Source organism: Scyliorhinus canicula, chromosome 10, assembly GCF_902713615.1.
Source record: "Scyliorhinus canicula chromosome 10, sScyCan1.1, whole genome shotgun sequence".
In the NCBI taxonomy this organism is placed as follows: domain Eukaryota; kingdom Metazoa; phylum Chordata; class Chondrichthyes; order Carcharhiniformes; family Scyliorhinidae; genus Scyliorhinus; species Scyliorhinus canicula.
In genome coordinates this window covers 50,322,313-50,338,006 of record NC_052155.1, presented here as the reverse complement: position 1 = coordinate 50,338,006, position 15,694 = coordinate 50,322,313, and the positions used below count along the sequence as shown (strand labels likewise).

The following is a 15,694-nucleotide window of genomic DNA, read 5'->3' as shown; positions in this document are numbered from 1 at the left end:
CCCTAGTTGCCACATTCCGGCACCTGTTCAGGGAGGCTGGTACGGGAATTGAACCTGCGCTGCTGGCATTGTTCTGCATTATAAGCCAGCTGTTTAGTCCACTGTGCTAAACCAGCCCCTCTACACAGAATAGGATAATGAAGGCACGACTTCCTAATTTTGAGACAAGAGGATGTTACAATAAATACTTGTGTAGGGGAGGCAATGGTGTAGTTGTATAGTCATTGGACTAATAATCTAGTGACCAGGTTAATGCTCCGGGACCCGGGTTTGAATACCACCACAGCAGATGTTGAAATTTGAGTTCAATTAAAATCAAGAATTAAAAAACATTTTTGATTGTTGCAAAAACCCTTTTGGCTCACTAATGTCCTTTTGGAATCTACTGGTCTCATCTACACATGACTCCAGACCCACAGCAATGTGGTTGACTCTTAAATGCCCTCTGAAATGGCCTAGCAGGGCAATCAGGGATAGGCAACACATGCTAGCCCAGCCAGCAATGTCCACGTCGCATGAATGAGTAAAAAATAAAAATATGTCTTTCTATGACCTCCAGACTTGGCAAAACACTTTGCAATTGGTTAATTTGTTCTGTTATAATGTAGAAAACTCAATCGCCAATTTCACAAAGCAAATTCTCACAAATAACATGAGGAATAAATATTCCACCTAATTGCCAGTTCTTCTTCAAAACCACATCATGGGATCTTTTATATTCACTGGAGAGGGCTGACAGGTGCCTCATACAAAAGATAGAATCAGTTCTTCACTGAACCGTCCTTCTATTTAGATTTTGTGCTACAGGGTCACATTATTGTGCATGAGGAACCTTATTTATTGGGATTGGACTGTGTGGGATTGGACTGTATTGATTTGATTCTGCAGTGTGTTGAGGAATGAGTAATGACAGGGTTTTAACACTGGGTTACAATAGGCAAATGGCTGCCTTTGAGTGGATTTACCCATACTAACTCTCATTCATGTGTTGCCATCCCTTCACAGGCGCCTACACTGTACCAGGAACTACATCCACATCCATCTCTTTGTGTCTTTCATGCTCCGAGCCATCAGTATTTTTGTGAAGGATGCAGTGCTATACTCAGAGACAGCATTCTTAGACCTGGAAGGTATTGACTTGGAGGATCTGAAATCCATAACTGACACTCCTGTGTCTCAAGACAAATTTCAGTATGTAAGTGACCACTGATTTGGTAAGGCACTTGTTAAATTCAAAACACTCTGATGCTACTCATCTTCATTTTTTGTAAGTTTGTGTTATTTCTTACTAATTCTCACTCCCTACTTTTCCCTCCTGTGAGATGAGAGAATTGAGGGGCAATAGTTCCATAATCATCATTCATCACTGTTTCCACAACCATCATTAGATTCAATTTCTACAGCCATTATTAGCCCCCCCCCCCCCCCCCCCCCCACCCCCCCCCCCCCCCCCCCCACCCCTATTCCACAGCCATTATTGCCCTCTGGTTCCACAACTATCATTACCCTCCAGTAGCTATCACTATTCGCCAGTACCTTATCCAAGGTTCATTAATTACATGTAAGGTTAGATATTATGGGCACAGATTTGGAGTGGTTGTAATGATTTTCAACCTGCCCATTTCCATTGTCATGGAAGTGTACAGCAAACAAATTTGGTGCAGTTATAAATGGCACAGATGGAGTACTGGTGAAGACAGAAGGTTTCCAATAATGAGGTTTAGAGGCCTGTGTGGTGGTGTAGGAAGGCTGAATGAGGCCATGTTTTTGTAGAGGACCAGGAGACCCTCGAGGAGCATTCTGCAAAGGGAATGGAGCAGGGATCTGGCATTGAGGACATGGCAGCAGTGTCAAAAGAGGTTTAATAATTTCACACGACATGGCAGTCAACATTATTGAACATCACATGACATCTCTTATTCACCACTCTACCAACCTTTCACTCTGCCCAGTGAACCACACCCCTATCACTCATCCAGCAGCAATCCCTGGCACTCAGGGTTCGTATCTGACATTCAGATACTCCAGTTTACTCCCACACACATTGCAATGATGTGGAGATGCCGGCGTTGGACTGGGGTGAGCACAGTAAGAAGTCTAACAACACCAGGTTAAAGTCCAACATGTTTGTTTCAAACCCTAGCTTTCAGAGCACTGCTCCTTCTTCAGGTGAGGAAAGCTAGTGTTTGAAACAAACATGTTGGACTTTAACCTGGTGTTGTAAGACTTCTTACTGTGCACACATTGCAATGATATCAGTCTCAGACCCAACTCCCAAAGCTTCCACCCATTGTGTGGACAATGGAATACAGCAATACTGTTGTCACATGTCTTCAACTGACGGAAGATAGCTAATACCTTATCAATCCAAAAAGACAGCCCAGTGAGTCAGTCTAAGACATGAAGAGCAGAGGGACACCAGTTCTCATGCAGCACAAAATTGGACCCTCTCTTGAAAAGACATCTCGGGCAGAAAAGTTGGCTAATTTGTTCTTTCGCAAGATTATATTTATTCACTACAAGAGTTCAACAACAATTTTGACTGAAAAATCCAGATACTTCCAACCACCACTGACTTCAAGGAACCAAGAGAGAACCCATCATACTTGCAACATTCCAATCACCATCTTAAGGACTGTTTAAAGAATTGACCTGCTTCTTTTATTCTTTAAATAATTTAAGTGCATGTTCCATCTTTAGAAATCACCTTTTCCTGTGTAAGTGTATCCACTGTGTGTGAGGCATGATTATTTGTTGCAATTCCCGTACCAGCCTCCCCGGACAGGCGCCGGAATGTGGCGACTAGGGGCTTTTCACAGTAACTTCATTGAAGCCTACTTGTGACAATAAGCGATTTTCATTTTTCATTTTTCAATTGCATTTCAGGTGCTGTGGGAAATCATTTTTATCCTTCCTTTTGATTTAAAAAGCCTGTTCCACTTCTGTTCTTTAAAGACATTGCACTCAAGGAGTTAAGATACTCCTTCTTAAAACAGATCTTGCTGCAGTTTGTTGAGAAAAGAGGGTGTGGGTAAATAAACCCACATACCACCCCATTTAAAACACCTGGCAGCAATACACCTTGCCAAATGCAGAAATACATTAAAACACCTCCAAAAACACTCCATAGTATTTACCGAGAAATAATAGCAATTGTTTATGTTACTTTACTTGCAGGTTAGGTGTCTGTGCCTTTAAATAACTGTAGTGCTGAGTTCCTCTTGAAGATGAATCCATGTTCTTTGGTGACTGACAAGTTGCTATGATGTGGCAGAGCAGGTTTGATGGGCTGTGTGGTCTATTCCTGCTCCTACTCCCAATGTTCTTAAATACGTTGAATGGCCCAAGTTTATAAATAGTCTATAAGATTAGCTGGTTTGACATTATGACAGTACCAGTTGGCAGACTCTGATGTATGCAGGGTACTGGTGTTTGCCTCTCCCAGCATGGGGACTGCAAGGGCCATGCTGGTAGCTTGGGGAGCTGCTGTAAAGGGAATGGAGATGGTGACCATGGAGGACCACTTCTGACTTCCATAACGCCATTGTCTGGACTTTGTGCCCTGAGTGTCTGCAGGCTATTTCTGAAAGACAGTCATTGGGTCCCAGTTGGATTAATGTGTGCAATATTGGGCATCCTGTTACAGAAAACGACATTAGAATTATAGCGAGTTACATTGTGTAGGTGTGGTGAGATAACCACTGTAGTTATGTGTACTGCAGTAGGGGGATGTATGCCTGTACCTGTAATACAGGTTCCTCCGGTCAGCCCCTGCCGGCTAGCTCCGCCCACAGGGAGCTTGTGTATAAATATGTATGAGAGCTGCTCAGACCCTCAGTCTACAGTTGCGGATGGAGGGACAACATCGCACAGCAATAAAGCCTCTATTGTACTAGTCTCTCGGCTTTGAGTATAATTGTTAGTGCCACAATTTATTGCTGTACGATTTCCCAGTCACCATGGACATCAGAGTCAAGCCTGACCGTCTGCAGCTGGATCCACATTCGCCTCACGCCAGAAAAGACTTTGATCACTGGCTCGCAGTCTTCGAGGCCTACATCTCTTCAGCACACCCTCCCCCGACGGAGGCTCAGAAAAAGCAACTCCTGTACTCCAGACTTAGCTCCAGCGTCTTTCCGCTCATTCGAGATGCGACCGACTACACCGCAGCTATGGAACTGCTCAAGGAGAATTATTCACCATCGACGAACACCCTGTTTGCGAGGCATCAACTTTCTACTCGCGTCCAGCAGCCGGGTGAGTCGATTGAGGACTTCTGGAGGGCCCTTATACCTCTGGTACGAGACTGCGACTGCCGGGCCCTCACAGCCGCGGAACATTCGGACTTACTCATGCGCGATGCCTTCGTTACAGGCATTGCATCGGACCCCATCCGGCAACGACTGCTGGAAGGGGTCGCCCCCGACCTCGCGGCCGCAAAGGCCCTGGCGCTCTCCATGACGGCCGCCTCCCGTAGTGCGCACACTTACTCCGCTAGCCACTCGGCCCACCCGTCCTACCCCTCGTGGACCCCGCAAACGGCTCCCCAGGCCCATCCGTCCCACCCCTCGTGGACCCCGCAAACGGCCCCCCCAGCAGCCGCCCCCGCGCACTATGCCTGCGCTGCCCGCTGCACCGCACCCCCTGGGGGTCCCCACTGTTACTTCTGCGGCCAACAGAAGCACCCTCGCCAACGCTGCCCGGCCCGCACAGCGACCTGCAAAGCTTGTGGCAAGAAAGGCCACTTTGCAGCGGTGTGTCAGTCCCGGACGGTCGCCGCTATCGCGCCGCCGGTCCCCACGCCTCAGCCGCTCCCTCCATGGGCCCCGCCGTCCGCTTCCCCCGACCCCACGTGCGATCAGTGGGCGCCGCCATCTTTTGCCGCCCCCGCCACGTGCGCCCCATGGGCGCCGCCATCTTCATCCACCACAGCCATGTGCGTTCCATGGGCGCCGCCATTTTGTTCCGACCCCATAACGTGCGCTCCATGGACGCCGCCATTTTACCCACAGGTACTGCGGATGCCGCCATCTCGTCTCCAGGGGCCGCCATCACGGGACACGGGTCGCTACCGCTCCTCGTCGGACTCATCTGACTCAACCGCCGACCAACCACTGCTCGCCTCCGTTACGCTCGACCAGTCCCGTCCTCGCAACCTGGCACCCTCTTCCACATCGGTGCTGGTCAACGGCCATGTGACCTCCTGCCTCATCGACTCCGGGAGCACCGAGAGCTTCGTCCACCCAGACACGGTAAGGCGCTATTCCCTTGCGATCCATCCCGCCGACCGGCAGATCTCCCTTGCCTCCGGTTCCCACTCTGTCCCGATCCGGGGTTTCTGCCTGGTTAAACTCACTGTACAGGGTGTGGAATTCGACCGTTTCCGTCTGTACATTCTCCCCGACCTCTGCACTTCACTCCTACTAGGCCTGGATTTCCACTGCAATCTCCAGAGCCTCACCCTCAAATTCGGTGGACCCCTACCTCCCCTCACCGTTTGCGGCCTCGCGACCCTCAAGGTCGAGCCCCCCCTCCCTCTTTGCCAATCTGACTGTGGATTGCAAGCCCGTCGCCACCTGGAGCAGACGGTACAGCACCCAGGACAAGGCCTTCATCAGGTCCGAAGTCCAGCGGCTGCTTCGGGAGGGTATCATCGAGGCCAGCAACAGCCCTTGGAGAGCCCAGGTGGTAGTGGTTAAGACCGGGGAGAAGCACAGGATGGTCGTGGACTACAGCCAGACCATCAATGGGTACACGCAGCTCGACGCGTACCCCCTCCCCCGCATTTCTGATATGGTCAATCAGATTGCACAGTACCGGGTCTTCTCTACTATTGACCTGAAATCCGCCTACCACCAGCTCCCCATCCGTAAATCGGACCGTCCCTACACTGCCTTTGAGGCGGACGGTCGTCTGTACCAATTTCTGAGGGTTCCCTTCGGCGTCACGAATGGGGTCTCGGTCTTTCAGCGAGAAATGGACCGAATGGTTGACCGGTACGGATTGCAGGCCACCTTCCCGTACCTCGACAATGTCACCATCTGCGGCCATGACCAGCAGGACCATGATGCCAACCTTTATAAATTCCTCCACACCGCATCTCTCCTTAATCTCACGTACAACAAGGAGAAATGCGTGTTCCGCACAGACCGCTTAGCCATCCTTGGCTACGTAGTCCAAAACGGACTACTGGGGCCCGATCCCGACCGCATGCGCCCCCTCATGGAGCTCCCAATTCCCCACTGCCCCAAGGCCCTCAAACGCTGCCTTGGGTTTTTCTCTTATTACACCCAGTGGGTCCCGCAATACGCAGACAAGGCCCGGCCACTTATCCAGTCCACACATTTTCCCCTCTCGGCCAAGGCACAACAGGCCTTCGCCTGCATTCGATCTGACATAGCCAGGGCGGGGATGCACGCCGTAGACGAGACTCTGCCTTTCCAAGTAGAGAGCGACGCTTCAGATGTCGCCCTTGCCGCCACGCTGAATCAGGCCGGCAGACCCGTGGCATTCTTTTCACGCACCCTCCACGCCTCCGAAATTCGGCATTCCTCTGTCGAAAAGGAAGCCCAGGCAATCGTTGAAGCGGTGCGGCACTGGAGGCATTACCTGGCCGGCAGGAGATTCACTCTCCTCACTGACCAACGGTCGGTAGCCTTCATGTTCAACAACACGCAGCGGGGCAAGATCAAGAATGACAAAATCTTGCGGTGGAGAATCGAGCTCTCCACCTTTAACTACGAGATCTTGTATCGCCCCGGCAAGCTCAACGAGTCCCCAGACGCCCTCTCCCGAGGTACATGTGCCAGTGCACAAGTGAACCAGCTCCGTGCCTTGCACGACAGCCTTTGCCATCCGGGGGTCACCCGCTTGTACCATCTGATCAAAGCCCGCAATCTGCCCTACTCCGTCGAGGAAGTACGGACAGTCACCAGAGACTGCCAGATCTGTGCGGAGTGCAAGCCGCACTTCTACCGGCCAGATCGCGCGCGCCTGGTGAAAGCATCCCGCCCCTTTGAACGCCTCAGCGTGGACTTCAAAGGGCCCCTTCCCTCTACCGACCGCAACACCTACATCCTTAGTGTGGTCGATGAATTTTCTAGGTTCCCCTTTGCCATCCCATGCCCAGATATGACGTCTGCCACCGTCATCAAGGCCCTGGATTCCATTTTCGCCCTGTTCGGTTTCCCCGACTATATCCACAGTGACAGGGGATCCTCATTCATGAGCGATGACCTGCGTCAGTTCCTGCTCAGCAGGGGTATCGCCTCCAGCAGGACGACCAGCTACAACCCCCGGGGAAACGGGCAGGTAGAGAGGGAGAACGGGACGGTATGGAGGGCCGTCCAGCTGGCCCTACGGTCCAGGAACCTCCCAGCCGCTCGCTGGCAGCAGGTCCTCCCTGACGCGCTCCATTCCATTCGGTCGCTACTGTGCACCGCAACTAACAGTACACCCCATGAACGTGTTTTTGCCTTCCCTAGGAAGTCCACATCCGGAGTGTCGCTCCCGACTTGGCTCACGACTCCGTGCCCAGTCCTTCTCCGTAGGCATGTTCGGCACCACAAGGCGGAACCCCTGGTGGACAAAGTACGCCTTCTCCACGCCAACCCTCAGTATGCCTACGTGGAGTTCCCCGATGGCCGCCAGGACACAGTCTCGCTCCGGGACCTGGCTCCCTCAGGTGCCGATCAATGCCCACACCCCTTCCTGCGCCAACCCCAGCGCCCCCCTATTCGTCCCCATCAGGTCCATCCCTCATCCCCCTGCCCACCCTGGAGGACACGGAAGATTTCGGCTTGCTCTCGGAGTCATCCCGCCAGCAGCCAGCACCAACACCGCCAGCACCTGCACCATCGGGGCCATCACCGCCTGTGCCGACGTCACCGCCACAGCTACGCCGATCACAGCGGAACGTCCGACCACCGATTCGGCTCAACCTGCAACCTGCTAACCGGATGGACTCTTGATTTTCCTTGTTGGACCCTCTTGTAAATAGCATCCTTTGTATTAGAGTTACATGTCACCCCGCCGGACTCATTTTTTACAGGGGGTGAATGTGGTGAGATAACCACTGTAGTTATGTGTACTGCAGTAGGGGGATGTATGCCTGTACCTGTAATACAGGTTCCTCCGGTCAGCCCCTGCCGGCTAGCTCCGCCCACAGGGAGCTTGTGTATAAATATGTATGAGAGCTGCTCAGACCCTCAGTCTACAGTTGCGGATGGAGGGACAACATCGCACAGCAATAAAGCCTCTATTGTACTAGTCTCTCGGCTTTGAGTATAATTGTTAGCGCCACAGTAGACTCACCAGAATGATATCAGGGGTGTAAAACAATGGGTGGGATTCTCCAACCCCCCGCCGGGTCGGAGAATCGCTGGGGTCGGCGTGAATCCCACCCCCGCCGTCCTCCAAATTCTCCGGCCCCCCAAAAATTGGCCCGGCGTGAATCGCACCGCCCACCTCGGAGAATGGCGGGGACCGGCACGACTCAATGGGCCCCGAGGCTGCCCGAATTCTCTGGCCTGTGATGGGCTGAAGTCCCGCCCGTTTTTTGCCAGTCCCGCCGGCGTAAATTGGAGTAGGTCCCTTACCGGCGGGACCTGGTGGCGCGGGCAGCCTCCGGGGTTCTTGGGGGGGGGGCGCAGAGGAATCTGGCCCCGGGAGGTGCCCCCACGGTGGCCTGGCCCGCGATCGGGACCCACTGATCCATTGGCGGGCCTGTGCCGTGGGGGCACTCTATTGTTCCGCACCGGCGGCTGTAGCATTGCCGGTGCGGAAACGAAGCCCTCTGCGCATGCGCGGGGATGATGCCAGCACACGCTGGCGCTCCTGCGCATGCGCCAACTCGTGCCGGCTGGCGGAGGCCCTTTGGCGTCGGTTGGCGTGGCGCCAAGCCCCTTTCCCGCCGGCCGGCAGGACGCAAACCACTCCGGGGCGGGCCTAGCCCCTGAAGGTGCAGAGGATTCCGCACCTTTGGGGCGGCCCGACGCCGGAGTGGTTCATGCCACTCCGTCCCGCCGGAGTTGCCCGCCCCACCGATTACGGCAGAATCCCGCCCAATAGCTGAGAGTGACCTGAGATATTGGCCTGAATCTTACAATTCCAATAGAGGCAAATGTAGAGCTCAATAGCTGTAAAAATTTAGAAGTTCACTGCTATTGAGGGCAGCAGAGGCACCAACATTTCCAGGAAGCCTTGTCAGCCATGTTCACAAACTAAGAATCTCATTTGCATCGTAACAATTCTGTGATTCTATGAGTGAGATTTTCCAGTATAATTAGTGGGAGTTTTGAACTCTGAAGAGAGGCAGAGTGGTCAGACAGTCCAATCTCATTCCAACAGATAGAGGAGACTCTCAACTCAGGAGACTGGACGCATTTTAAACCCACGTTACAGAGTTGAACCAATATCACCAGCCTAAGGACTGCCTAACACCCTCACTAACAGCACTGTGGGTACACCTACATCAAAGAGAGTGCAGCAGTTCAAGATGGCAGCTCAGCACCCCGTCCTCAAGCGTGACTAAGGGTGGGTAACAAATGCTGGGTGTTGGTGAATGCAAAGATAAAAAGATTGGGATTGTGGACAAATTCCTTTAAGTACTGCTTCTCACATTTTGGAGTGTTTTGAAATGTTTACATGGGGAAAGCATGAGTGAACTAAAGAGGACGTCACAGTGTTGAAGTTTTGGGATTCTCCGATTCGTCGGCTGCATCTTCCTGGGTGGCATGCCCTCACTAGCAGCGGGATTCTCCGTTTCCGCCGCCTGCCAATGGGACATCCCATTATGGCCACCCCACACCGCTGGGAAAACCACGGGCGTGGGTATGCTGCTGGTGCGATGGAGAATCCTGTCGACGGAGAATCCAATTTTCACCAAGCTTTGACCCTATCAGATCATTGTAACTACCTGCCAAGGTTTTCGAGCCGTCATCGAAGTGCTGATATTGTTCTCACTTTTTTTCAGATTGGCTGCAAGGTGGCTGTCACCATTTTCCTTTACTTCCTGGCTACTAATTACTACTGGATTCTGGTGGAAGGCCTCTATCTCCATAGCCTCATCTTCATGACCTTTTTCTCTGATAAAACGTATCTCTGGGGCTTCACCTTAATAGGCTGGGGTAAGACTAAGATTTTTAACAAACTAATTTTTCCTCAATCTGCTCTCTGTGTGTCTCTCTCCAGAGCGGGATTCTCCCCTACCCGGCGGGGCGGGGGGTCCCGGCGTAGCGGAGTGGTGCCAACCACTCCGGCGTCGGGCCTCCCCAAAGGTGCGGAATTCTCCGCACCTTTGTGGGCTAGGCCCGCGGTGGAGCGGTTGGCACCACGCCGACTGGCGCCAAAACCGGCACCAACAGTCTTTGATGCCCTGCGCCGGGGCTGGCCGAAAGGCCTTCGCTGGTTCGTGCATGCGCCGGTGGTGACGTCAGCAGCAGCTGCCGCTGACGTCACCACCGGCGCATGCGCGCTGGGGGATTCCCTTTCGCCATGTTGGCAGCGGAAGAGAAAGAGAGCCCCCACGGTACTTGCCCGCCGGCCGATCGGTGGGCCCCGATCGCGGGCCTGGCCAACGTGGGGGCACCCCCTGGGGACCGATCGCCCCGCGCCCCCCCCAGGACCCCGGGGGCCCACTCCCGCCGCCAATCCCGCCGCCACCAGAGGTGGTTCAAACCTCGGCGGCGGGAGAGGCCTCCCAGCGGCGGGACTTCAGCCCATCGCGGGCCGGAGAATAACGGCAGCACAGAAACCCGTAGCCTCCCGCCAGCCCCTGCCATTCTCTGAGGCGGGCGGCGGCCGAATTTTTGCGGGTGGGAGAACTCTGGACATGGCGGGGGCGGGATTTTCGGCGGCCCCGGGCGATTCTCCGACCCTGCTGGGGGTCGGAGAATTTCGCCCCTGATCTCTTGCTCTCTGTCTATCCATTTCTTTCCAACTATCTTAAACATGTATATTTTCTCTCTCGCTGTTTGCCCTTCTATTTCTATGTTTATTTGTTGGTCCCTCTCTGTCCCTTTCCCTCTTCTTCTCTCTATGCTAAGCTGTTTCTGCATCTCCTTCCCTATTTCCATCGTTGTGAGTGCAGCTCTAACAACACTCAAGAAACTTGCCACCATCCAGGACAAGCCAGCCCACTTGATTACACTCATCCAACACGTCAAACATTCAGTTCATCCACCACTGATGCATAGCGACAGCCTTCTGTACTTTCTTTAGGATACCCTGCAGCAACTCACCAAGGTGCCTTTGACAGCAGCTTCCAAACCCACTACCTCTACAACCTAGAAGAACAAGGGCAGCAGATGCATGGAAAGATCACAACCTGCAAATTCCCCTCTTAGCCATAACTATTCTGACTTGGAAGTATATCATTGCTCCTTCACTGTCACTGGATCAAAATCCTTAAATTCAGTCCCTAACAGCACTCTGGGTGTCCCTACACCGCTTGGACTGCAGTAGCTCAAGAAGGCAGCTCTTCTGAAAGGCAATTAGGGATGGGCAATAAATGCTAGCTAAGCGAGCGATGCCCACATGCCATTAAATAATTTTTAAAAATCACTGGCTATCTGTATGTGCCAATGCTCTCTCCCCCTCTTCCCCTCTCTATCTTCTCCTTCTCTCTCCGTCCCTCTCTCTTTCTCTCTCTCTCTCTCTCTCTCTCTCTGTTGTGGTTAGCTGAATGGTTTTGGCTGGTCAGAGCCAGGCAGGAAGGAGATAGATAAATTCTTGTAAGGCAAGGGAATCATAGATCATTGGGGTAGATGGGAATGTTGAATTTGAAACACAAACAGATCAGCCATGACCTTATTGAATGCTGGAGCAGACTCGAAGGGCCGAATGGCCTACTTAGACCATAAGACGTAAGAGCAGAATTAGGCCACTCGGCCCATCGAGTCTGCCCTGCCATTCAATCATGGCTGATTGGCTTCCATTTTATATGTTGGTATATTTGTATGTACTATCCTAATGATTTAATATATTACTTAATCCATTCCCAGTGAAGCTGTCATTAGCAGTGGCTGTAAGATGGGAATGGACTTGTGATCTAACCAACTGCTAAGTTCTCTCGGGAAGTAGGTGTGACCCATAGTGAAACAATAGGTAAATTGAAACTCTCACCGTGTTGGTTTCTCCAGAATTTGGTTTGGAAACGCTGGCCTGCCTAAAAAAAAAATCTGGAATATCTTTTTTGCCAGATGTAAGACATAGATTTGTGACAGGAAAAATAACACCTCAAACATTCAGTTCACCCATCACTTGACACATAGTACAATGTACCATCTACAAGATGCCCTGCAGCAAAGGTGTATCGAGCAAAGGTGGATAAAAAATGTCTTTAATGTTGTCAATGTAGAGCTGGAATTTCTGCAGTACACTGCTTGCTTGGGGTCTCACGAGATACATTCACTGATCAGCGATAGGATGTAACAACACAGGTTAGTTCCCATCCCATCCAAAGGCCACAATGAAATAAGTAACATATTAAATCATTGGAGTCGATTTTAAGCCGCAGCAGATCTTGGGTGGGTGAGGAGTGTGATGGAAGGAGTGGAAGATGGTGAGTAACTAGTGCAAATCTTACTATCCGGTCCAGGTTTGAGGCCTGGGACATCCTGTGTCTCACCTGATTTTGCCATTCAGCAGCTCGTCTGAAACAGGCAGGAAGTAGTTGCGATAAAAACAGAAAATACTGCAAACACTCAGCAGTCCTGGCAGCATCTATGGAGAGAGAAACAGAGTTAATCTTTTGAGTAGGCAGCAGTTGCTGTCTGGAGTGTAAGAGCACGGTAGCATTATGGATTCTGGCTTGGGTCACTGTCTGTGCGGAGTCTGCACATCCTCCCCGTGTGTGCGTGGGTTTCCTCCGGGTGCTCCGGTTTCCTCCCACAGTCCAAAGATGTGCAGGTTAGGTGGATTGGCCATGATAAATCGCCCTTAGTGTTCAAAATTGCCCTTAGTGTTGGGTGGGGTTGCTGGGTTATGGGGATGTGGATGGGGTGGAGGTGTTGACCTTGGGTAGGGTGCTCTTTCCAAGAGCCAGTGCAGACTCGATAGGCCGAATGGCCTCCTTCTGCACTGTAAATTCTATGAAATCTATGAAATCTATGAAATCTATGAAGAGAATTCACTGAAAATGAGATAAGTTGTCGGTTCAAGGACATTGGGAGAATCTTGCAGGTTCTGGGGCACAGGAGACCGCTGCATTATTAGCCGAAGCATAGAATATAAGAGGAGGGAGGTTAGGATGGAGCTGTACAAAATGCTCATTAGGCCACAACTTGAGTACTGTGTGCAGTTCTGGTCGGCAGCTGATTTCCATCAGGGCACATACGGAGAGGGGCAAGAAAAGGGAGAGGTTGGTAGAAGAGATGGTGAGGGTGGACAGGAGGTACGCTGAGGTCCCAGAAGAAGGGCTATTGAGGAAGCGTCATAGTCTCCAAGCGGAGTTTGATATATTGACCAGCAGGAAAGCGGAGGCGCAATGGAGGAGGGTGCACGGGGCAGTATACGAATACGGAGAGAAGTCGAATCGGATGCTGGCGCACCAGCTCCGGAAGCGGGAGGTGGCGAGGGAGCTAGGGGGAGTTAGGGATGGATGAGGGAGTCTGGTGCGGAGTGCGAGGGGCATTAACGGAGTGTTTAGGACCTTCCATGAGGAGTTATAGCGGTCAGTGCCCCCAGTGGAGGAGGGAGGAATGGACCGCTTTTTGGGCAAGCTGGAGTTCCCGAGAGTGGGGGAGGAGCAGGTGGGGGGGGGGGGGGGGGGGGGTTGGGGGCGCCAGTTGAGCTGGAAGAGGTGGTTAAGGCGATGAGGAGCATGCAGTCAGGTCAGGCACCGGGACCCGATGGGTTCCCGGTTGAATTTTATAAGAAGTTTTCTGACCTGCTGGGCCCGCTGCTAGTGAGGACCTTGAATGAGGCAAGGCAGGGGGGGGGGGGCTTTGCCCCCGACAATGTCCAGGGTGTTAATCTCATTGATCCTGAAGCGGGATAAGGACCCCCTTCAGTGGGGATTATATAGGCCGATTTTGTTCCTCAATGTGGATGCAAAACTGCTGGCCAAGATATTGGCCAGGAGGGTGGAGGATGTGGTGCCGCAGGTTATTCACGAGGATCAAACGGGTTTTGTGAAGGGGAGGCAGTTGAACGTTAATGTGCGGAGGCTTCTCAATGTCATAATGATGCCGGCGGTGGACGGGGACGCGGAGATAGTGGCGTTGATGGATGCGGAGAAAGCCTTTGACAGGGTGGAGTGGAGATACCTTTGGGAGGTTTTGAAGAGGTTCGGGTTTGGTGAAGGATTTATTAGGTGGGTGAGGCTGCTGTATGATGCCCCGATGGCAAGTGTGGTGACGAATTGGAGGAGGTCGGAGAACTTTCGCTTGTACCAGAGAACGAGGCAGGGGTGCCCCCTGTCTCCCCTGCTGTTTGTGTTGGCGATCGAACACCTGGCCATGGCGCTGAGGGAATCGAGGAACTGGAGGGGGATAGTGCTGGGGGGGAGGAGCATCGGCTGTCGTTGTACGCAGACGATTTATTGTTGTACGTTGCAGACCCGGCAGGGAGGATGCCAGAGGTGATGAGGATTCTTGGGGAGTTCGGGGACGTCTCTGGGTATAAGCTCAATGTGGGGAAGAGTGAGCTGTCCGTGATGCATTCGGGGGACCAGGAGAGAGAGATAGGGGAGCTTCCGCTGAAAAGGACAGAGAGGAGCTTCAGATACCTGGGGGTCTAGATAGCCAGGAGCTGGGGGGCCCTGCATAGGCTTAACTTTACAAAGCTGGTGGAGCAGATGGAGGAGGAGTTTAGGAGGTGGGATGTGTTGACACTCTCCCTAGCGGGCAGGGTCCAGTTGGTCAAAATGACGGTGCTCCCAAAGTTTCTGTTCCAATTCCAGTGTTGTGATGATATGATCTGCATACTTGTCTGCCATTGGGCCAGAACGTCGGCTTACCATTGGCCCTGGTCGATCATGTGCCTCTCGACCGATTGGCCGAGAGGCTGAGTTAACCACGCCTCTATTAACGAGGTATAAATGCTCAAACGCCTGACGATCGTCTCTTTCCACTATAGACGATCGCAGAGCTGTGTTCTAGTTAATTAAAGCCAGACTTTGGTAAATCACTCGCCTCGCGTGCAATCGATGGTACATCAATTTAATTAACTACGACTTTGAAGATGGAGTTCCGCATGAAGCCCGAATGCCTCTGCATCAGCCCGCAAACTCCGAACTCTGCAGAACTTTTCCAACTCTGGCTGACTTGCCTTGAAGGGTTCCTAGCATCTACAACCATCCCCCCACCGGGGCACAGAAGCTGCACGTCCTCCACTCCAGCGTGGGTATTGACGCTTACGCCATAATCAAAGAGGAAACGGATTTTGATGACGCTATAAAAAAGCTAAAAGGACAATTCATCAAACCGATCAACAGGGTATTCGCTCGACATCTGCTGGCCACCAGAAAGCAGGTCCCCGGTGAGTCTCTAGACCAATACGCCCGGGCCCTCTATGCCCTGGGGAGAGGTTGCGCCTGTGTAGCGGTGTCCGCTACAGAGCACATGGAGCTACTCATCAGAGACGCTTACGTGCCTGGGATGCTGTCTCCCATGATCCGCCAGCGGATGCTGGAAAGAGACGAACTCAGTTTAACGGAGACGCTGACCCTCTCCGCCTCCCTAGAGGTCGCAGA

The 15,694-nt window shown here is 52.4% G+C and overlaps 1 protein-coding gene across 1 annotated transcript in view; it reads left to right on the top strand.

The window, feature by feature from the left end:
* The window catches only part of pth1r (parathyroid hormone 1 receptor), a 174,797-nt gene that overhangs the window by 127,854 nt on the left and 31,249 nt on the right, over positions 1 to 15,694 (top strand). The window contains exons 6-7 of the mRNA XM_038808890.1: positions 1,006 to 1,195; positions 9,974 to 10,127. Coding sequence (XP_038664818.1) covers positions 1,006 to 1,195; positions 9,974 to 10,127 — 344 coding nt within the window. The remainder of the gene's footprint in view (positions 1 to 1,005; positions 1,196 to 9,973; positions 10,128 to 15,694) is intronic.